At 37.3% G+C, this 24,427-nt stretch overlaps 1 protein-coding gene across 3 annotated transcripts; it reads left to right on the top strand.

The window, feature by feature from the left end:
• Window positions 1–5,032: 5,032 nt before the first annotated feature.
• On the top strand, window positions 5,033–24,427 carry plat (plasminogen activator, tissue). 3 transcript variants are annotated; one of them, XM_014993633.2, is made up of 15 exons: window positions 5,033–5,178; window positions 12,038–12,132; window positions 13,379–13,502; window positions 14,219–14,353; window positions 15,011–15,121; window positions 18,521–18,695; window positions 19,397–19,488; window positions 19,575–19,749; window positions 19,846–19,931; window positions 20,889–20,954; window positions 21,033–21,237; window positions 21,344–21,480; window positions 21,730–21,870; window positions 21,956–22,104; window positions 23,262–24,427. In XM_014993633.2, exons 2-15 carry the CDS (start codon window positions 12,070–12,072, stop codon window positions 23,427–23,429), a joined length of 1,827 nt encoding a protein of 608 aa, XP_014849119.2. In that variant the 5' UTR covers window positions 5,033–5,178; window positions 12,038–12,069; the 3' UTR covers window positions 23,430–24,427. The 3 variants fall into 3 exon arrangements, with proteins under 3 accessions (XP_014849119.2, XP_014849121.2, XP_087864869.1); XM_014993635.2 differs by having other exon boundaries at window positions 5,034–5,178; window positions 13,379–13,421; XM_088008743.1 differs by lacking the exon at window positions 5,033–5,178 and adding an exon at window positions 9,109–10,060.

The following is a 24,427-nucleotide window of genomic DNA, read 5'->3' as shown; positions in this document are numbered from 1 at the left end:
CCGAACCCACCAGTTTCATATGCGGATTCACTGAACCCTTCTGTAGTGATAAATAAAATATGACCCTCCCCCCCTCCAAATTCAAGACATGGGGGTGACCCAACTAGAGTCTAATTGGGTCACCCCATGATCACTAAGTCTTTTTAAAAGGTAGAGTCTCTGAGAACAGTTCTTCAAAATATAGTCAGTGTTTTCAGCAAAGTTGAGCTGACTGTCCAGGAATGACCCAAATTTGCCACAGTTTCAACAGGTTGGCCATCGAGAGAAACTGTGGAGCCACTTTAAGGTCTCGTTTAGATCATTTAATTAGCTCTAGATTCTTAAGAGAATTAAACATTTATGATAAATAATAAAGTCTTTGCGGTATTCTGATTTAGTAATGTAATTATATTAGTTGTGTTACCACCCCCACGCCACTAGAGGCAGTAGCAGGCCCGAAAAGATGCGACTAAGGAGCAGATTTAGAAGTACACCGGAAGCTACAGAATTTGGTAAAAACTGTGAACTTTGCTGAAGTAATTAAAGACACAAGTTCAAATCCATGCTGAGAGTGAAGCTCCTTCAATCAGTGCTCCTCCGCAGCACTGATTGGCTAAGCAATGTACCGTGATCTAAACTCTTCTCGGATGTAATGGTAAAGCGTCTCCTTTCAGCGCTGAAAGTTAATAAAATAAGTAAAGTCTGAATGCTTTTCTTGGCTGATTTTATGCTCCGTGTGTCAATACAAATTATGATTCATCGATTGAGATTCTCGTTCTCAACACAAAGCGGGGCGTCATCACGACTTTACACAGTGTGTCTTTACCTCCGTGGCAGAGGCTCCGCCGAACCCCTGAGACCGACTCATCGAACCCCTGGGGTTCGATCGAACCCAGGTTAAGAACCACTGATTTAGATGAATAACTTTAAGACAAAAAACATAGAAATTAGCTCGTTTTAATTATAATAACAAGCTGAGGCTAAACCTAAGAGCTTTACTATCCAAAACAACAACGTCACGCCCATACACGCTGAAATAAATCATGCAAAGTCCGTTACTCGGTAGCAAATTATGATTATTTTTTTATTTAGAAATATATTTGCATTGTATTTGCTTTATTATGCCCAGGAATAGTCCCACGGTATAGGGAAAAAAGTATAAAATTATACTTTTAATCATGATGATTATGCAATTATGACTCAAAAATAATTAACAATAAAATATTAATTAATTCATTCCACTTTGGGATCAATAATTTTACTTTGTTTTTCACTGAATTGAAATAATCTACTCTTTACTTTTTAAAGTTGACTGTTTTCTTTCTAAAAATACAAATACAAATATTTTTTGTTCAAAACTGCAAAAAAAACAACAAACATTTATGATAAATCTGTAGATTAAGATTTACATTACAACAAAATCAACAAAAAAATAACGCTGCTCTTTGTAGCTACAAACTGTAGAAGCTACTTGTTTTTCTTGCTTCCTGGACACAATAAAGCAAAAATAAGTAAGAAAATAGATCAAATAAAAGTTAAAATAATCTCTGCAACCTGAGCTAAAAAACCTAAAATTACAAAAGTGTTTCTTTTATTTGTCTTAAAATGATGATGTGTATATGTGGTAAATTACAGTTTATTTTCACTGATTTATATCTAGTAAAAGTCTTCATGATGTTTTTTGTTCACTAATGTTGTCTAACAAACTTTAGAGGCCTTTGCAGTGAGATTAAATTAGAAACTTTAATTTGCTGATTAAATGACTTTTGAAGTCAGTTGGTCGCAAGGTATTTTATTTATGGCTCAGATAAAGGAGATGGAGGCCAAACATCTGCCTTTTTTAGATTATTTGTAAATAATTTTCGTATTCGGTTCCTTTTTTACAGTTGTTCACTGCTTCCTGTTGTCGTTTTACAACAAATCCCAGTGAGTTGGACATTAGCAGGTTGAAGCCAAATGTTTCTTCTTCTTCTGCGTTCTTGGACAAACATTTCCAGTGTAATTTTAGCATTTCCATGTTGACTTATAAAACACTTAAACAGTTTGTGGATGATCATCACATTAGATTAGAGGCTTCTAGGAATAAAACAAATGTGTGTTGCAAAATCTGCCAATGTTTGTGATGCACAATGTTTTAGTGATTTTCAGGTCCATTATCTCACTTTTATCTAAAGTGCATGTTTGTTACGTTATGTTTACGTTTATACATCTGCTGGGTCACTGTTGACCTAGCGGATGTTGTATTTGGAGACGTACTTGAGACTTTCCGAGCGAGTGACGTTTTCCTTTCATCACCTGTTATGGTGAGTAAAAGATACTCACCGTAAGATCTGAAGCACACTTTGTTGATAGAATCAGTATGAAAACATGTTATCAGGTGGAAAATGTTGGAAAATTCACAAATCATTTCCTTTTTCAGAGAGTCAGACGTCACATCCAAATCTTTCCCAGGGACGAACAAGTGCAACAAGAAGAGCCACATAAAAGCTTCAACATAAACTTGTAATAAGAAACCTTAATTGTCTTAATTTGGATCACTAAGTAGTCCGGGAAATGTCCCAGATGGTGTTTAAGTAGCTAGCTCTTTATTTTACTTAAATAAATGATGTGCAAGTGTTTCAGTGCTCATTTCTTAAATTGTAGAGCAAGTTTTCATTTGGCTTTGAACAACAATTTAAGAAAATATTATAGACATTATGTTGTCATTTTTAAAGCTTTATTTGTTTTAAATGACCAGCTTTCATGTGGCATTACATAAATGTGAAGATGGATTTATCAAGGTTTGAAATCCTCAGAGACAAAACTACCTGCTAATTAACATATAAGTTAAAGTCTTAACTTATATGTTAAGTTAAGACTTTGTGATGGAAACTGCAACAAATAAAACTAAATTTCCTTCAGTTTTTGTCTTAAACTCTGCTTGTTTGGATGTAGTGGGACCTTTATGCCTACTTCATGTTGTCAGAAAGTTTCTATTTAGGTGATTTCTTGATTCATGAAGACAACTTCTTGTATTTTGTTAGGTTATTTTCCTCTGATGTTAAAGTTAATTTGAAGACATTTAAGTGTGACAAAATAGCAATAAGAGAGAAAATCTGTCCATAATCACCAAACTCAGACGTCTGATTTACTCCATCTTTTGTCATAAACAGTGAATGGTTTATGCTGAAATTTCATAAAAACCGAACAGATTTTTTACACTGAAAAAACTCAAAATCTTTTCAAGAATGTTTGGTCCAATATAGTGTAATTTTTTTTAGTACACTTGAAATTAGACAAAACTAACTTTACTGTAGATTTTCAGCAAGATACAGGAGCTGATTTAAATATGTCTTTGATATTAATGAAAAAATATAAAAAAAATATACTGGCAGCTTATTTTACTTAAAACCTTTTTCCGAAATTATAACTGAAATAATGTCCCAGTGGAACTGGAAATTTTTAAATAAATTTTAAGAAATTATTGACTGAAATCAAGCTCTTATACCTTCCTGAAAAGTTAGTTTTGTCTTATTTCAAGTACAGTGAGATATTACCACTATAAACCAGACAGCAAAAGTTTTTGCAGTGTATAAAAGATGTTTATTTGACTGTCTTTCTACCGCCAAGCTACTTCCCTAAACAGGAACTGGCAGCAATAAAACAAACAAATTGGACTGACGCCTATCTTACATGCTAAAGAGCTGGGTTGATATGATGTGGTTTTCATAACCAGTAAAAAAAAATCCCTGAGTTGAAACTATTCCAATTAAATTAACCCACTGTGGTTCTGAGTGAAGATGGAGCCACTGGTAAAGGGCTGGGTTGAATAATGGGGGTCTGTGGCTGAGAGAAATGAGATCTGGTGCCAAACAAATCGACACTCAGATGCACCCAGACAGACCTGCCTGGCTCTGAATTCATCACAATGGAAGCTGTGAATCCATTTCATTTTCCAGGCTTAAAAAATGAGCCTTAAGTTTTCTACACTTAATATTTTGATCAGCCTTAAAACTTCAGCCTTGGTGGTTCTTGTTGCTCCTCCAAACCAGTTCCCTGTTGTCTGAGTGGTTCACTTTGGGTCAGACGTTTGAAACTTTTTGTTCTGACAAAAATCCCAAACGTCAAAACTGGCTTTTGAAAACATGCTGAAACGTCTTTCCAAAGCCCTGGGCTAACAACGTATGTTAACATTTATGAGAATTCATAATGAATTAAAATTATAATTGATTTGTATTTTTAAGAATTAATGATTATAATTGTTCAACCCTAACAATTTTAATTGATCAAATCCATCTTTAAAAGCCCAAAATTAATACTGAGTGAATGTAAATGTTTTTATTTTTTTTTTAATTTTTATTTTTATCATTGTTAGCTTCCTGCTCACATTTTTTTTGTTTGTAGGTATAAACACAAGAAAGAAAACTGAGATTAAATCAGAAAAGTAGTTGTCTGACAAATAGGAAGTTATTTGCTTGAAACACGTGACTTCCACAACTTCCTGTGTTTTTTTTTAAACACACAGGAAGTTGTGTGTAACTTCCTGCTTGTAAGGAAGTTACAAATAGGAAACTTAAAACTTCCATATGTGACACATTGCCATAAATCACAGCCTATGAATGAGACTACAATAAAGTGTCTTCAGTCAGAAGTATTTTCAGAGTTGCTGTAATGCTAACTGCTGCAGGAGGACCTTTCTGCCCACAGACATCTTTATTTTCAACAACTCTGTGAAAAACCCTGAACAATATGAGTTAAAACATTTAGTTTCCCTTTGGGATCTGTAAAATGTTTTTGATCTGATCTGAAGGTGAAGGTGTGAAAGCCAGAAAAGTGCTTTAAGTTTGCGTCATTTTCAAACAAATAAATAAAAAATAAGGTCTGAAGTAATTAAATTTACTCTTATAATTGTTCATTTACTTCCAAAGAATTCAAACAGCAATAACAAAGGAACCATGTCAATACATTCTTCAATACTCTTTAATTCCTCAGAACAAAAATCAACGTGAGTCCCACCCAACAGGATGCATCATCATCACCTTCATCATCGACCCGGTAAGCCGCTCCTCTGCTGAGGTCACGTCGACCCGCCCCTCAGGCACCGGCGGGACCGCAGTGGTCCGATAAAAAGTCCGGACGGTGCCAGGGAAGCAGAAGGACTCCGACAGCAGTGTTGCTGAAAGCATCCCGAAAAGCGCTAATTTCAAGACCCGGTAACTGGTAAGGTTGTTTCTTTTCTTATGATTTACGATCGCGATGCATGATGACTTCTCCCGCTGCAAGCCTGTTGATCTTAAACGTTTAACAGGACGTGTTGAGTTATATTTCTGTTTTCATCACCTGCGTTACGCTTTGCTGCTTTATCTTGAAACGGGTCTTTAGATTGACTCGCATTTCCACCTTAAATAAAAGTTTATCAGATACATGTGAGATGTAAATAATGTCTTTAAGCTGATAAATGCAGAGCAAATAGTGTTAATTTCTGCCAATTTTTTTCATTGGCAGAAATTAACACTATTTCTTCTTCAAATTCAGTTTTAGAATTTTCTGGTATTGGCTTTTTTTAATGATTCATAAGTTGTGCAAAGAGCAGAAACTGGGTGATTTTCAAATGCATAAAAGCTGGTAAATCTGATGATCTCACACTTTTTTAAGCAATTTGATCTGAGTTAAGCTCAGTATTCTCTCCTTTCCTGCAGACATTCTTCATTGGTCACATACTCTTTGGTTTATGTACATTATCTTTTCCTCAGCTGGGTTTGCGCCTCATGCTGATGCTTCTGACTCAGAATAAGCCACAGCTGTTTAACCAGAAGATGAGGCTGAATCACACTGGGGTTTCAATGCTGGGCTGAAGAAATAAAACATTTCTGACTTCATGTTTGACCTCTATTTTCATCCAAAGACTCTCACTCCTCCTCTGCATCTCATAAATGCCTCAGTGTGTCTCCAGCCCTCAGAGTGGGGCTGAGTCACGACTACTCACTGTCTTTCTGCTGACCGCTGGGGTTTAATATCCAAACTCTCCATCCTTTCATCTTTTCTTTCCCTGAAACTCCCTCATTGTGGCCTCAGTTTGCGCTCTTTGCTGATATCAACACCTGTATGTCTGCCTCCGCTGCAGCTTTCCAGTTCGTGTTTCTCCCTGATAGAGAGTTCCCAGAGTTGTTGCACAGAGGGAGGCTGGGAGGTAACAATGCAGCTGGTTGTTCTGCAGCGGGACTTTACAGAAGCCAGATCACAGCTGCTTTGTTGAAGCCTGAAAAGCCTCAGGCAAAGTAATAATAGAGCTTTATAAGTGCCCTAAATCACAGGTTTTAACACATTCTTCTTAAAATTTATGTAGTTAAACCTCTACGTCTAGATTGATTGAAAAAATGTTAGGATACTATGATGTCAAATAAGTTTTTCTTTAAATTGAAAACCAACTGATTTGAAAAAGTTACACAAGAACTGAGCTGTAGTTACGAATATACTCTGCAAAAACACAAAATCTTACTATTTTCTATCTAGTTTCTAGTGCAAATATCTTACAAGTAACTTTTCAGCAAGACATAGTAGCTTGTTTTAAGTTTTAAGTAAATAATTCCTTAATATTGATGAAACAAATACTTGTTCCATTGGAGGATTATTTCACTTATAACATGAGGAAATGTTTTGTCATAAGTGAAATAATCTATCAAAGGAACTACTTTTAAAATCAATATTAAGGATTTTTAAAACTTGAAACAAGCTCATATATGGCGCTGAAAAGTTACTTGTAAGTTAATTTTGTCTTGTTTCATGTCTACTAAGATATTTGCACTGCAAAAAACTCACATTAACCACCTTTTGCTGCCCAATCATTAATTGATTAATCTAAAAATAGTCGACAGATCAGCTCACATCTGTTCTTTTCATCTTTTCAGATGTTAGAAGCATTTTTAACTGGAAATTAATCCTCTCCTATAAATTGTCAAGCGTATAAGGAATGCTATGTTATTCTGTTTTAGATGGTAAAATGTTTGTTTTCTTATTCAAAAAGGAATTGAATTATTTGCTTATATATATTTTAATGAAAAGTGGTAAATTAAATATCTTCAGAATGTGCCAATTTTTTAAATCAAAAAGTCGATTAGTTGAAATGTACATTAAAAGTGGAGTTGCCATTGTTCAAAATGAATTAGTTTGAATAAAATATGCCAGATAAATAATCACAGGAGGTTATAGATTTTATAGACAGAAGACAAAGCGGAGCATGTAAAATGGAAGAGGCTTCAGTAATGTAAAAATAAGTTAACACATTAATCACATGACTCAGAAAACCAAAGCCTGGTGTGGCGTCTTTATCATGCTCTGATGAGGAGAAAGAGAAAGAGGAACAATAAATAAAAATAAAAACTTGGTGCAGATGCTTGAATTTTTAGCAGGCATCTTGAACGCTGTTCCTCACAACCAAACCATCCACAGTTTAGCATTTTGGTCATAAAGGAATCTTTCACATGCAGCCTTTTGCAGCACATCATCATCATCATTACAAATCTTCTCTGATGCTCTGATGCTCTCATCGCTAAGATGGTGGTCAGCTCTAAAGACCAGTTCCATAAATACACAGAAATGTCACGCACCTGGTGGCATCTGCTTCCAGCTTTGGACATAACTGCAGAGCGCAGGCATGTTTGTGCGAACCTATCGCCAGCGTCTGTTGTATTTGTTTGCAGTGCTTAAGTTCTCCATCTTTAACCGGCTATTATGAGTCACAGTCTGACCTCAGCTTCTCTAAAGATGTTTTCATGTTGTCTTTTCTTATTTGACCCACTAAGAAGAGGAACCACATTCTCTCCAAGCTGCATACTTTGTTCCAGATGTTTCGGATGTTAACCTTGTTTTTTTATGACTAGAATAAATATTTAGGCATCTACTTGGTGATAGATAGGGCCTTGCAAATTTATCCTGAAACCTTAAATTTTGCACAGTTTGGAACAGTATGGATCTTATGCTATAAAACCAACACAAAGTAGCACATTTTTTGAAGGGTAATGACAAGTTAAATTGTTTTTTTTTTTATGTAAGCAACAATGAAAATGTGTGGTGTTTATTTGTAGTCATCACCCTTTAATATGGCGCCCCTAAATAAAATTCAGAATAATTTGTTAGTAAATAGAGTGAATTTATGTGGAGTTTAATATAAACTATGGCTGTTAACGCATGTTATTAATCTAAATATCTTAATATGTTAATACTATATAATCCAGATTAATCACATTACCTATTTTGTCCTAAAAGCCTCTTTGCTGCAAAGGGTTGTGTAGTTCGAAGCAGCACGTTGTACGGTCTTGTACTGCGGTCAACAATGCAGAGTGAAGACATGAGTGAGGAAACTAAAACTAGTGGCAAATTTCTCTTAAAAAACATAAACAGCAATGAAAGTCTGGATAAAACCAAGGTCACATGTAGCCTGCATATTGCAATGATGAATTATCCTTCCAGTTTTTAGCTAATATTTTTAAATTAAGATTTGAAACAAAACTAGTTATTTTGAAGCGTGAATATAAAAACCTGGGAAACAGACGTTTTCTTATGCATGTTTATAAGCATGTTATGTGCACGTTTTAAAAAAATATTTCAACAAAGTTGAACACAGTGATTAATTAATACTAACAAAGATATCTTGTAAAGGCTAAATGGAAAAACTTACACAATCACCGTCCTCACAATGAAACATAGTGATGGCAGTGTGATGCTGTGGGGTTGCTCTTCTCAGCAGATGATTGTTAAGAGTGAACCAGAATGTGACTTAAGGTAAAAACAGGACAACTCTGGAGGTGAACCTGTGAGACGGTTTAAATAACTTCAGATATGTTGGAGCTTCGCCTCCCAGCAGCCCTGAACAAACAGGCAGAGGCATTAACGGCCTAGTCAAAGTTTGGACCTAATCTCAACCGAGAATCTGTTGCAAGACTTGAAAACTAATTTTCATTGGCACTTTACTGTATATCCTATTTTTTGCTCCATTTTACAAATTAGGACGATTTTATCTTGGTCTATTACACAAAAATGCAAAATTTAGAAAAAAAAAATCAGTATGCTGTGAATATTTGAGTATTTTTTAGTCATTGATGTTAAAAATGTGTTTTAGTTTTACTCTGAACTCGTTTATAGATTTGTAGATTCACACATTTCCATGTACATACTTGTTTTTATTTCATTTTGTGTATTTAATTTATTTCATATTTAGGTCATATTTAAATTTATTCTAATTTCACACTTGGGTTATAAATATTATATCACTAATTGTATAATTAGACATATAATATTTATATCTAAAACACATATAAATATAAATTGTCGCAGGAGTTATTGCGATAAACAATAATATTGTTGTTTTAAGATTATTTTCAGCTAACATAAGTGAAGAATAAATGAAGAACAGATTCTCAAGGATCAATAAACGTTAAATCCCACTGAACATTTGAAGCTGGAACTGGAAGACATGTTAAATATCCAAAATAAACAAACAAAACAACAAATAAAATGAATTATGAAGAATCTGTTAAAAAATTGTCAAGGTTAGTTGAGACCAAAACACCAGACTGAAGACTTTTATCATCCAGTTTTTAGTGAAATAGAGAAAGAAAAGAGAATCAGGCACAGTCATTATCGAGTTACTTTTAATTGATCCATGTGATTAATTTAATTATTCCTAATTGCAACAGGCCTGGTTGTCTGTGTAGCTTCCTTCCCTCTTATATGTGGTAAAGCTGCAGAAACTTGGACCCGCTCCAGCGCTGATGTTCCCTAAAAGGGCCCCTGCATGTCAGGCCTGTGACAGGGTGGGAGGCACATGTGTTCATATCTGATGTTCTGATGAGTGTTTTCGTGCGTGCGTGCTTCGTTATCCAGTTTTTTTTTTGTTTTTTTTTAACTCAGAGCCTTGACTCCGGTTTGAGCAGGAAACACATGTTTTCAGCTGACACGGCTGCAGAGGCGGCTGAATGGGTCAGAAAAGATGCACAAAAGGAAACAAAAAAGAAGCTGGTGTGTCTTTGTCACGCTGCCAGTGAGGCTCTTGTATCGGGAGGGTGAACGTGTTTTTATTTGACTCAGGCTCGTGCAGTTTGCGGTGAGTTTATGCGTTAAATGTCGTTCATGTGGAGTTTGCTTTACTGAACGCTGGGTGAAATGGGCAGTAGTTTCAGGATTATCTCCACGTTCCTGAGCACTTTGTTCGTTTTTTGAGAGCGCCTGCCAACGTAGCTGTTTTACCTCACATACATTTTACAACACATGTATTAAATGAGCTCAGAGAGTGACTCACTGGAGATTGCACAAGGCAGAGAGGAGGACGGCTGGCACGGCTTCAGGTGGTTATTACTGGATCTCTGCCATGCACATGCTCTGTGGAGGAAGTTCCCTTCTCTTATTTTTATAACAACATTGAAGGTTTTTTTTATTTAGAAATCAGTCTCACTTCGTATTTATGCCTTGCACAGCTTCCTCATTTTCTGTTTTAGTGCATCCTCCTCTCATCTTTGACTGTTGTGACTCATGTTTACTCACACTTGAATGTGGGGCAGCAGACTCGGTTTTCATTCACATTTTTGCAGAATAAAAGTTTTTAGGCCACAAGGGACCATTTCTGAAGTAATTTTAACATGTTTTTGAGGTGCAAAAACGCAAAATATTACTAAGTATTAGTAATATTGTAATATACAAAACTACAGGTAACTTTTCAGCAAGATAGCTTGTTTTAAATAAATAATTCTTTAGTATTGATGGAAAAAGTACTGGTTCCACTACTGGCAGTTTATTTCACTTACAACATGGGAAAATGTCTTGTTATAAGTGAAATAACCTGCTAGTACTTCTTTTTAAAACCAACATTAAGTGATTAATATTGTCTTTAAACAAGCTCCAATATTTTGTTAAAAAGTTACTTGTAGATTAGTCCACTTGCAATAAGACAAAGCTAAGATATTTGCACCAGAAACTGGACAAATAAAAGAGTCCAATACACCTGCATGTCTTCTGAGGCTTGTCTCTATGCAGCTTTGCACACCTAGAAACTGAATGTTTTGTCCACCCTTCTTCTGCAAACTAGGTCAAGCTTAGTCAGGCTGCATGGAGAATATTTGTGCCGTGATACTTCGTGTTGGATTACCAGTTTCTATGAAATCTGTGAAGTAGTTCAAGCAGTGTGAATGCTTTTGCAAACCACTTCTTTTTCTTTTTAACTTAAGATGGAAATGTTAGAAGGTCTATCCCAGTCCTGTCCTTTTGTTTCCTTGCTTTAATGTGTTGAAGCATTATTGCATTCAGCCTTTTGTAACTGCAGGGTTTTCCACATTGTGTCGTCTGATGTGGCGGTTTTTTTTGTGAATTTTTTATTTTTTTTGGTTTGTTAACCAACTGACTCATTTCCTGTTTATTCCTTCTGGAAAACAAATTAGTCTTTTCTAACTGATGTAATTAAGCCACAGGAGGGGTCTTCATGAAGGGAATGTAAACAAAAGAGGGAAATGAATTCAAGGTGGACTGAAAACTTGAAATATGCGAGTCCTGCACGGACTCCTAAAGCTTCCTCTGAACTTGAATAAAACTGGAAGTGGCCTTCGAGTTTCCTCTGGTACTAAATGTTTACAGCCCTTCCTCTCCAGTGGCGACCCGTTTTGGCGTGCTCAGTGTTTAACGGAGGAAGTGAACTGAATGCAGGAACAGTTCAGCTGGGAGAAGGTGACCAATATTGACATTTTCCTGTGATTGTCTCAGTTGATGACATATTCGTGATGAAAGATAAAGATACAGATATAAGTGTGGGGGACAGTTAACTCATTAGTAATAACATTTCTGCAGATCCTTACATTTCCCGTCAGCAGTGATGTTATTGTTGCATTTGTGAAAATGGTGCAGGATATGCACATCATGTGTTATATTTTATAATATTCATTAATATTTTGCACTGTCATGGGATTAAAGAGCAGCATGTCTTCTCAGAGTCCCTAAAAGTGTTCATATGTGGATGTTGAAAAAGTTAATAAAAAAATCTGAGTTTGGTGAATCTAAAGCAAACTCTAATGATAAATTCTTGTTTGTCTTCCAGAAAAGTGAACAAAACTGAAACCTGGAAAAGTCATGATGAGTTTATGTCAAGGAATCTTCCTCCTTTCTGCTCTCTGCTGCTGCCTAGCGGACAACGTAAGTATTACAGGGTGGTTATAAACCCTATTATTTCTAAATAATGCATGATAAAACATATAATACGGGTAAAATATAATCCTACTGTGCTAAAAAATTCAGCAGCTATATATTTTAAACATTATTATTAATGTGGCCTGAAACCCAATTAAATAATATTGAAACTTTATTCAGCTTTTGAATTAATAAATAAGATAAAATGTGAAAAAAGTTTTGTAAGCAACTAAAAATGCAAGTTGGGACACTGCAAAGTGTGGGAAAAAATAAGCAAATCTCACAAAGCCACAACAAAACATAGAGAACATTAAATCTGTAAATGTGTAAGAAGAAAAACATGATGTACCATTTTAAGAAAAAAAATATATATTTCATGGCAGACACATTTCTCAAAAAGGCTGGATTTGCTACTAACAGTTTTTTGCTGCATTTTTGTCAAACATTTTTACTTGGTAAGAACCTGGATTCTTCAAAAAGGTCAGGAGATCCCAAACTTTTCAACCTGTGGCCTCAAAATAACAACACCAGAGAATGGCAATGCCATAAAAATACTAATTTCCATCAATCTATTTAGAAATAAATATATAGTTACATACTTTGAAAATTAATTTCTTTGGTAAATATGATTAAAAAGTATATCCCTATACATTATTTAATAAGACATTTAGTGGTATACTTACTTATTTTATTACATATTTATCTAATTTTGTCCTTTTTGGACCTACATGCACCTCAGGGGTCACATTGGTCTGAAAATCTGTTATGGAGGACATGCAGTCATCCGTACTAAAGGAAACCTTCTTTCTGCAATGCAACCATGCTTCCAACTGCACCACCCTGCAGTCCTGCATCAAACCAACAATGTTTGTTAGTTCTTCCTTAAAAACGGTGCAATTTCCTAAACATATGTTTTCTGTGTTCTTTTGTGATTTAAATACGGGTTTATGAAGGCTGCAAGTCCTGTGTTGAATCACAGGAGTTTTGAGAAACTTTCTTGGACTTGAGGTTGCAGAAAAATTCTCCACAGACTGTAGAAGATCTACTGTTTGCCCTAATTTTGACTTCAGAGGGGAGTTTCTGTAAAAGCTTTAAAAAACATTCACTTTGAAATATTAATAGATTCTTTTATTTTTTTTATTGGTGGAACAATTTAGCTCATAAAGTCCAGAGTCTACCCAAAATACACAGCATTTCTTTCCAGTGCTTAAATAAATCTCCAGCATGTTTAGCGTGTCCTTGATGTTTGCAGGTGCCGCTGCTCCGCAGCAAGCGAGGGACCCGATTTTACAGAGGTGAGCCCAACCGGCAGCCAGCTAGACGGACGCTTTTGATTGTTCAGTTGAAGAAACCTTCACCTTCCTTTGAAACATCCTGTGAGCCTCATCATGTTTTTCTTTGTCTTCCTCTGCATCATCCTAATAGTCACCTCCACCATCGTTGTCTTAAAATCCTTTATCTGTCAGTCATCCTCCTTTTAGTTGTTCATGTTTGAATCAAACTAATGTTGAAGCTGGACTATGTAACTTATATAAAAATAAACATGTTTTTTACGTATTTGTTAAAAGTGTCACCGTGTCGCGACAGTGTAAGAAGAGACAGGTAATCTGTGAAAAGATCGATCTCCTCCCTGCTGCTGTCTAAAGAAATGCACTGCTTCCGGTGCATTAAAACAACCAATCAGAGCCACGAGGAGGGTCTTAGTGCTGTCAATCAGGCTCATGTATGCACTGCTAAATGCGCTAATGGCGGAGAAACAACTCACCATTCAAGGAAAAGAGTTTATCTGCTTTTCCGTGGCTGAGTATTCACAATACCATCAGGAAGAAGCTGTAACATATTATGGCGAAAGTGGGTGAAAGAGCAGCACGTACACAAGCTTGATTCAAGCGCTAAGACCCTCCTCTGGGCTCTGATTGGCTGGCACTGGGAACACTGGGAGAAGAGCTTGATTTTTTTCACAGATTATCCGTCTCATACTACGCTGACAGTTTTAACAAATATGTTGAAAAATATAGATTTTTAATAAAAGTTACAGCTTTATTTATGGTTGATTTGCCTGTTTTCTCACTGTTTTTATGTGTTTCCTCAGTCCTGTGTGTGGACAGTGAAACGTCAGCCGTGCGTAGCTTTGGCGACACTTGGCTGCGCTGGAAAGGACAGCGTGTGGAGTTTTGCCATTGCGCGTTAAGAGGAAGAGAGCAATGTCATGTTGTGCCTGTCATCAGTGAGTCGGATTTAACACAAACACAATCAGAACCATCTGACTTACCCGACCCCTCCTCTCTCTCTCTGCCGCATCGTAATCACCCGTCTGCTTGCCAGCCCTCACCAAGCTGCCTGCCTTCCATTATAGCTCAGTCTTTACCTCTAACTTGCCGTTACGACCTCAGCTGATTATTTTATGTTGGCCCGACTCGCTCACGTTTCCACTTCCCTGTTATTTCACTGCATCCACATGAAGAGCCGCTGCTCTCAGTTTAGTCTGAGATTATTTGAAAATCCTCCTGCCAGACCAGCCCTCGTGCGCATTTTCACCCCCATTGAGAGATTCTTCGAAGCAGCCCTAACCCTCCCTCAGACAAATTGCAACCACATTTTCCATCTTTCATACAACCCCTTCCAAACACGGCTTGATATAAAACAAAACCAGCATTGGTTAACACTTAAAACTTGTTTTTTACAAATCCTTGGCAGGGAAGGGAGCCATGTCAAACCGCGTAAATGAAGACATTTGCATACTACTGAAACCCACAGTTTTTTAATTTTCTGTGACCAGCGATGACAAATCACTCAGATTAAAATTGTTTAAGCTGCTGCTGCTCTGAAGAGCCGGATGACGTGGGGCTGACTAAACGCCTCTGTCTGCCTTTTCTTTTTCCAGACTGCTACGTGTCCCAGTGCTACAACGGGGGAACCTGCAAGGAGGCCGTCTACTCGTCCAACTACATCTGTCAGTGTCCCCCTGGCTTCAGCGGAGCTCAGTGTGAGATCAGTAAGTACCCATGTTTCACTCTAATCTGGGTCATAATTCTGAGCCTTTAAAATTACAGATTAAATTGTAAAACAGTGACCAAACGACCGTGCAAAACCACAAATATTCAGAGAAAAGCTGTAAAACCTGAAAAAGACGTTGAGGTTTTTCACATTTTCTTATGTCTCAACATTTAACTTCAATGTACTTGAGGTTGTATCGATGTTAAGTTGTTAAAATGATTCAGGTTTATCAGTTGGCTTTATGTCTGGACTTTGACTAGGCCATTGCGACCCAGAATCCACTGTAGAACTGAAAGTGTTCAGGGTCGTTTTCCTGCCGGAAGGTGAACATCCACCTCAGTCTCAAGACTTTTGCAGCCTCTGACAGGTTTTATTCCAGGATTTTTCCGTCTTTAGCTTCATCCATCAAGCCTCCCCACATCATTACACTGCCACCACCATAATGCGGGGTGTCAATATTTTTAAATACAAAAGCACGTACATAAACTGTTGACCCACTTTAGACATAAATATAAGAACCAAAGACATGATTGATTTTTAGGAAAAATAAAAATCCCATTTGTACATTCATGATCAAGCAGTTGAATTTCTGGAAGAATACAAATATATTGCGACCACAACTGACAATAGACTTTGTTTTGACAAACAAGCTTACCAACCTAGACACTTATCGTAAATAAATTAGACATTTTAACATGGATAGTAGTTTTATGGGAACGTTTTATAACTGTTTTATTGAATCTGTTCTTACTTGTTCATTTATTTGCTGGTATAAAACAAAAACACATTCAATGCTTCAATGCCAGTGCAAAATTACCAATGCCTTCCTTAGCAACATATCTACCCTCCACGAAGCAGATCCCCCAAGAAAGCTCAGGCAATTTTAGCTGCACCAAACCCTTGTTTAATTCTCTCCTTTACCGTCAGGAGGCAGGTTTGCTTTAAAAAGCTGCAGGCCAACAGATTTAATAATTAATTTTCTTCTGCTTTTAATAGCCTTTTAAATACTTCAGTTGAGTGTTGAGATGTTTTTCTTTTTTTTTCTTAAATCTTATCTTAAATCTTATTTACTATATTTATTGTTGGTGTATGCTTATTCTGCTGGCTGTAGTATAAATTGCCCCATTGGGGATATTAAAGATACCCTGAATCTTGTAGGCAGCGTTCATTAAGACGCGTTTCTGACTCTTGATAAGGTCACAGTCTGGCTGGGTGACTCCACAGCTGCTGTCATAGACCTGTGGTTTGAAGAGAAGAAAAAAGATGGATCATAAACCATGGAAAGACATTCTGGGACTTGAATGTTTTTGTTTCAGTGGTTTTAGGGACACCCCACCCTTGGATAATTATCCAAAGGCCAGCCAAGAGCTTTTTAGCAAAAGTGCAGCAAGTTAATGTGGCCATATTTTGTGTGTGGTCACTGCTTTAAACCACTAATATGGAAACTATGAGATTAATACTATTATAAAGCATGACATGAATTTATACGATATACAAGAACTAAACTTTCCTTCATAATTTGTTTTAAGGATCTATAGTACCACAATAATATATTCCAAATAGATTCTGCAAATTTAGCCTGGAAAAATCCAGCCCCCTTTTTCCAACGCAATGGGCTCTTTGCACCTCAGCTTCCGCGTTCGAGGTAAAGCGGCTCGATTGTTTCCGATCCAATACAAATATCATTTACATGAGGTGCTTGCAGGGCTTGGCCAAGGTTTGTACATCAATCCGAAGCCCCAACAAGTCAGCTGGAGAAAGGTTTTAAGATGTTCGCCTCGTTATACATTCACTGACACGAAGGTGAGTTTTACTTAAACTTTGTGGCTAACATTAACGTTAGCTTATGCTAGTAGGCAATATTCTCGGACATTGTTCTTGTAAAATGTGCTATTTAAGTATCTAAACATTCTAACGGACAATGTTTTTACCTAATTTTCAAGTATATTATGTGTGTTTATTGTCGTTAGTGTCAGACTAAAGGGGTTCGGTTACGGTTCGGGCTTTTTACTTCCGAAGCCTGACGGAGCTCAACAAGCCTCATAGCTTGACAGTAGCGCAGCTCTGGTGTCAGAGATCTGGTTCAGCTGTTCAGGTTCAAAGTTGCTGCTTTTAGAAAAATATGACCGTGTTGCTTCATGTCTCCATGTTATTTCGTTTTATTACCTTTGCATGTTTCTTGTGAAGAGCTCAGATAGGACGGTGTTTACAGCAGTATGTACAGGCGGATCAGTTGCTCGGCTGTCTGGCTCTGGTCTGCTCTCTCGTTCCCATAAACTCTTTCAGGCTGAATATAGAAGTGATTCCATGGAAATAACTCAGGGAGGCTCCTTTATTTACCATCCGTATCCCCGGTAGTTTTAGGCTGATCCGGAGTGAAGTGAAGGCTGCAAACTTTGCTGTGCGGCGTTAGCTGGTAGCGACAGATATTTACAAGCCATCTTCTTAATTCAGGATCGCTTGGAAATTAACGAAAACTTAAAAGCCCATTATATTAGGAAGACAACAATGTTAATAGTATTGTTTTTTTGCATCTGAAATATGACTTGGTCTTTTCTACCAGTCATGGTAACTCAAAGCGGAAAAAAGTGAGCCGCATTAGCTTCTGGAGATGTGACGTCAACGCCTTAGGTGCAAAGAGCCCATTTGCTTTACACCAACTGGTTGGGCTCTCTGTTATTGAGGAATTATTGCTTCCTGTATGGTGTTGAAGTTTTAAAATTTACCCAATCACTAACGTCTAGCCGTGACGTATGTAATGCGCCAGTTCGACGCAATGGAGCTTACCGGAAATTACTCGCATTGTAAACAATCATCCTCCACTCATTAGAGAGAAGCTGAACGAGATGGTTGTTAATGTTAATTCAGTGGTTAGAAGCGTGGTTTCGTTTACTTCCTCTGCTGTCATTGCTAAAACTACAGGCAGACTACAATATAAAACAGGGCAGAAAATTGTCGTCATTGTTCACAACTTCTCCTTCTGTTCGCTGATTGGTTGGCGCGTTTGAATTGTACATCAGGGAATCAAAGTAATCGGGAAAAATCCAGACTGAGTTAAAAGAAGCAGCGTTTTGTTACCTTAATTCTGTTGATTTGTTATCCACTACCTAGGCTTCTCTGCTCCTTCTTCTTCTTCTTCTATAGCGTTTTCTGGCGGTTTACAAACTTGGTGTATTATCGCCATCAACTGGACGGAGATGTAGCTTTACCGCTAATGATTGTCCGAAACTAATATGGCCGCGGCACATGCGCAGTGCTCCGTTCGAAATTGGACGTTTTTTGCTATGAGACGGAGTATTGATTGCGAGCGGAGTAGAGTAGGAGCTTAATTGCCGGGTCACTGCTAATCTAAACTCTGTCAAATGAATTTTAGTGACTGTATTTCTTTGTCCATCAGACACCAATGAGAAATGTGCTGTGGGTCAGGGCGAAGGATACCGCGGGACCTGGAGCATCAGTCAGACCGGAGCTGCGTGCATCAACTGGAACTCAACTTCTCTCAGAGGAAGAAGGTTCACAGCTCAAAAATTAGACGCCAACAGCCTTGGGTTGGGCAATCACAACTTCTGCAGGTAAACCACAACCAGAACCGTTGCTGAAAATGACAAGTGCAAAATTTCTTGCAGTTCCATAAATCCAATTACAAATCAGCAGAAAACAAACCATTTTCTCTGTGTTTGGTTTTAATAATTTGATGGAATTGATATCAGAAAGGAAATTATTTCTCAAAAAGTAATTACACTTTTTACATAAAAATGCAACTCATAGTCACAATTTGAATTTTGAGTTGAACTATTAAGCAGAGTTTGGTAGCTTGTAATTTATCATATTTGTTTGACTTAGGTTAAGGATTGGACTAATTCTTTGTAAACGTTGGTTTTTAACTTTTTATTTGGAAGAGGGATTTGTAGTTATTGTTGTTTTTTGTTCAGACATTTTCATATATATATATATATATATATATATATATATATATATATATATATATATATAACTTCTGCTTTCTTTGATTAATATTTAATTTGGTCTGACCTTCAGAAATACTTAAGCGTGAAAAAATGCAACAAAATAGGAAACCAGGACTTTTTCACAAGAGCACAACACGTTTGGGTTGAGCAGAAGTTCTTAAATGTGAAAGTAACTCACAAACAACTGGAAACAATTCTGCTGCAAAGCCATCAATCATTGATATTTGATAAAAATCCATAAAAAAGAATGTTTTCTATAACTATGAGATGTTTAAACCCTTAAAATTATCTATTTTTTACCTCAGGAATCCTGACCACGATAGCTCACCATGGTGTTACGTCTATAAAGGCACACAGATAGCCTGGGAGTTCTGCTCTGTGCCCAAATGTCCTGAAGGTAAAGCAACAAAAAACACACCAAGATGATAAAAACAAAATGTAGGAAGCTTGCCAATAACACATTTCTTGTGTATGTTTGAGCAGATAAGAACAGAGAGTGCGTGGTTGGCTCAGGTCAGACTTATAGAGGCACGGCTTCTGTCACTAAGAGCGGCTCCATGTGTCTGCCGTGGGACTCTCCTGCTATCAGACGTAAGGTGAACAATGCCTGGAGATCGAACGCCTTGGACCTGGGGCTCAGCAACCACAATTTCTGCAGGTAAAAATCACGCTTTAGTTTTGTTTTTACCCTGTGATGTGTGGACAAATGATTGTAACTCTCTTTTTTTTTGTTTTTTTCTTGTTTTCTTAACAGGAACCCAGATAATGATGCGGCTCCTTGGTGTCACACCTACAAAAACATGCAGCTGACCTGGGAGCTTTGTGACATACCCAAATGCTGTGAGTGAATTTCATGACTCTTTTTCATTTAAGCTTTTAATTTACAACAGCACTGCCCACAAACGCTAGTCCCCTGGTAAAAATGTTTATTAACGAGGGAAGAAACGTTGTGTAGAGAAACTAGGGGTGGGCGATGTGGACTTAGAATGTTATCGCAATATTTTGTGGTACTATTATAATAACAGTAAAGATTATGATTTTAAAAACTATTTATGACTTATTCTTAGGGAGCTGTATGGCTGTGACTGCATGACACAGCATTCATATCACCACAAACATGAATATTGTTCTTGAAAAATATTCCCATTTGAATATAAATTACTTTAAAAAAGTGTAATTTGTATCACTAAAACTGTACGCAGCAATTTTTAATCATATATATACTTATATTTATTAAAGCTCTCATGGGAAAAACAGTGGAGAAAATAGCAAACAGATGTCATAAATCAACAGGTAATGCCCCCGTCACCTACTAATCCCAGCAAAGCTCCAGCACATTTGGTCAGCTGGTTTTACCACTGTATGCCCTGTAAAATAGCTGCTCAAAAAGACAAGTGTTTTGCTGTTGATTTTCATCTAGAAACCACTTACTGCGTCCTTCTTGGTTGTGCGGGAGGCTCCACTTCTGCTTTTCAATGATGTACAATTATATAATTGCAAATGTGTTTGCAGCCATTTTTACATGCGAATGTAAATGGAACTGAGCAAACAAAAATCTCATGATCTAAGAATGGTTTTGTGCAAAAATGCAATGAACGTGTTTTCCTCATCTGTTGAAGGAAGCATAATATGCCACCTTTAAAAATGTTTCAGTAACATTTATATTATCAAAGTGTTGGACTCGGAGCAAAGCCTGGATTCTTCTGAATGTTATTTTCCTGCAGTAGAAGAGAAAATAATTTTAATGGCTTTTTACACCTGTACTAAGTATGGTTTTTTTTTTCTTCTGTATTGTAGTGACACATCCATCCGTCATCACCACTCCTGGCATTCGTTCTCCCACCACCAATAACAACAACGGAGGTACTTTAAGACAACTTGAATGAATCCTCAGTGGATTTTATGTTATTTTCATTTAAACTTCATGCTGACTCTCTGCAGCAACCTGCGGCCAGCGCCTGGACAACACCTTGAATCGCCCAGCTTTCCGCATGGTCGGAGGCAGATACAGCGACATCACGGAGCAGCCGTGGCAGGCCATCATCAACGTTTACCAGGCCCGCCACAGGAGACACTTCTACCGCTGTGGAGGAATCCTCATCGACTCCTGCTGGGTTCTGTCTGCAGCACATTGCTTCGAAATCAAGTATGTCCTCCAGTTCACCTGTTTGCACACATGCTAATAAAAAAAAACAACACAAAAAAGGATTTTTTTTTCTGCACCATGTCAGAAGGTTACCATTGTTTTTCAGTGAAAAAGCTGACAAGCTGGAAGTTATTTTGGGAAGAACTTTCCGGAAGCAGAACTCCAGCAGTGAGCAGATTTTCAAAGTTGAGAAGTACTGGATCCATGAGAAGTTTAACAATGAAACATTTGACAACGACATTGGTGAGTAGACTTTAAATATACACTAGCTTTTTTAAGATTTGTTTACCTCAACAGTTGAAGGGTACAGTTTCACCAAGCTGTAAAGCTCACAATAAAAGCAGAATAGGAGACTCAAACTGAAGTGTTTTTCCTCAGTGATGATGATATGGAAAGCTTTAAGTGGGCTGTGAAGGCTTGTAAAACTTTAAAACATCCCACATCTTCCCTGAACGTTAGCCTGACTTTCCTCTGGTCACTTTCCTCTGGCAGCTATTTTGAAGCTTCAGACGGACATCGGCTTATGTGCTGTGAACTCTCCAGAGGTTCATCCAGTTTGTCTGCCTGAACGCGGGCTGGTGCTGCTCGACTGGACTGAGTGCGAGATCTCAGGCTACGGAAAAAACTCAGAATGTAAGGAAACGCACTTAGTGGCTTTGTGGAAATATTCATATAGGATTGTTGAGTAATTCCAGGTATTTGTATTTGATTCTTTCAGTTTCTGATGAGTACTCGGAGCGTGTTAAACGTGGACACGTGCGGCTGTGGCCCAAAGAGCGCTGCGTTCCAGAGATCCTGTCTGGACGGACCATCACCTCCAACATGCTGTGTGCAGGCGACACCCGAGGGCTCGACGACGCCTGCAAGGTCAGAACGGCTCAGTTCAGCCTTACAGACAAATTATGCCCCTTCAAGTTTTTCACAGTTCAGTGCATCACATTTCAGACTGGAAAGGACATGTTAGATTTTTGGGTTAAAGCCAACTGTGTCAAACTCATTTTCATTTTGGGCCACATCAAGATTGTGAATGTCCTCAAAGGGCCGGTTGTTGTGAAACGTGTTGATAAAATCCATTAATAAACCTCTGAAATTTGAATAAATAGTCGTCTCTGCACTAAATGTGTACTTCTCCTGAAAGTTAATTAATACTAAACATCATTTCACATTGATGTAAGTTGGCAGAATACCTGTAAAAACTACAGGAGAAGATTGTGGCCACTGAAAAAAAAAGAATTCTGTCTTTAATCTTCTGAGATCAAAAGCCAAAATTCTGAGAAAAATATTAACAATTCTGACTTTTTTCTCAGAATTTTGACTTTTGATCTCAGAAGATTAAAGTCAGAATAATTCTGACTTTAATAAGTCAAAATTCTGAACAAAAAAGTCAAAACTGCAAAAAAAATCAGATTTTTTTTTTATGTGGCCCCAATCCTCTCCATTGAAAACTGCATCAGTTGATTGATAAAGTATTAGTCAAGCATACAGCGGTTATTTTCAAGGTTCTATTTTCGTGTCCCTGTGGGCCACATAAAACTTCATGGCGGACCAGATGTGGCCTGCGGGCCTTGAGTTTGACATGTGGTTTAAACCAATAAATTTGAATGATCTGGTTTCTGATTGGTTTCTTATTGAACAATGACGATGAAGTTCTAGATCTAGAATCTGAAAAGTGTCGTCTAATGGACTTTTTGAACAACTAGACAAAATTTTTCCCATCGCTAGAAATTTAAAAACTCAAAAAAAGTTGGACAGCCGTTTTTAAGTCCCGTAAGAAATTCTTCATTGAATTTACTTTGACTAGCCCATTATAACACACGAATATGCTTGGATTGTTTAAAGTGTATCTGAGTAATGTGGACTGACTATAAAATACAAGCAAAATAGTTTATTTTTGTTTGTAAAAGTCGTTTAAAAGTTTCATTACCCTTCTGTTTCACAATTATAAACCACCGTGTGTTTATTTATGTAATTAAATCAAAGAAGTTTAATTTATTCATGTGGATTTTTTCTAATTTCCCCCACAGGGAGACTCTGGTGGCCCTCTGGTGTGTCGAACCAAGGACCGGATGACTCTGATGGGCGTGATCAGCTGGGGCGACGGGTGCGGACAAAAGGAGAAGCCCGGGGTCTACACGCGCGTCACCCATTACGTCGACTGGATCAACAGCAAAGTTAAAGCAAACCCGGTCTAAAGTTGGAGAAACTGCAAACAAATGTCTCGTTAAACAACTCATAAACTCAGTGGGCGAGCGGTTTATCTCGATGATAGACGGAGAAATCCACGGCGCTCTGTTTTGAGAACGGATGGAGGTTTGAAGTCTGCAGGACGGAAACACGCCGGAGAGTTTTGTGGAGTTTAACGTAGCTCCATATCCTCAGTGTTTCTAGTCTTCTCTGTTACGATCGGACTGTGTAAAAAGTGTTTTGTCGTCTCTCTGGGGGGCCGTTGTTTATTAATCCTGACGATTTCTGTTGTTTCCTGATGACGAAGTTTCTTCCCTGCCTACTCAGTGAATCTAAGAACAATAAGATGGAAGTTTATAAGCTTCTCTTTACTTTATTGTAGCTTTACTGGAATAAATTAGGAACTGCTGACAGATCTGAAACACTTTTATTAGTTACTCATAGCTTCTCTCAAAGAGGATTTATTGACGGCATTTATAGGACAACTTAAAATATTGTTTGCCCTTGAGGTCCCAGACCTGCAACCAAACCCCATGAATTATCTGCTGGTTCAGATTCTGCTTATTTGTGCAGATTTTTTCTGATTTTAGCTTCTTAGCGGCAGATGACAACACAGAGGCAAAAAGCAGGAGATCCTCGATCCCATCATCAGAGCGGAAATCGTTCCCGGTCTCTTTTTGTTTTTTATCACACAAGACAGCTGGGTTGATCCCAGCAAGCATATTTTATGATTATTAGTTTTATATGAATATTTTGTACCATAAACTGCATACTGATTTACAAAGCTGAACTGTTCAAACTTGCTTTGTTCTGCGATTGTGATGCGCTAAATTAATATTTATGTACAGTTTTTGAATACATTTTTATGTTTATATACATCCTTTGAGTATCACATGTTAAAAGTAATTTATTGTTCTTGTCATTATAAACATGTATGTCAACACATTTCTGTTTTAATAAAATATTTTGAGAAAAAAAGTGGTTCAGTGGTTTTACAAATCAAGAA

Source organism: Poecilia mexicana, unplaced genomic scaffold, assembly GCF_051168715.1.
Source record: "Poecilia mexicana isolate PSO_F unplaced genomic scaffold, ASM5116871v1 scaffold_9, whole genome shotgun sequence".
NCBI classification, from domain to species: domain Eukaryota; kingdom Metazoa; phylum Chordata; class Actinopteri; order Cyprinodontiformes; family Poeciliidae; genus Poecilia; species Poecilia mexicana.
This window is presented reverse-complemented; position numbering and strand designations above follow the sequence as displayed.

Bases quoted from the DNA above. Each gene is read 5' to 3' on its own strand.
- plat (XM_014993633.2), top strand. From the start codon at position 12,070: ATGATGAGTTTATGTCAAGGAATCTTCCTCCTTTCTGCTCTCTGCTGC. The intron at 18,696-19,396 runs GTAAACCACAAC...TTTTTACCTCAG, and splicing joins GGCAATCACAACTTCTGCAG to GAATCCTGACCACGATAGCT. The intron at 19,489-19,574 runs GTAAAGCAACAA...ATGTTTGAGCAG, and splicing joins TGTGCCCAAATGTCCTGAAG to ATAAGAACAGAGAGTGCGTG.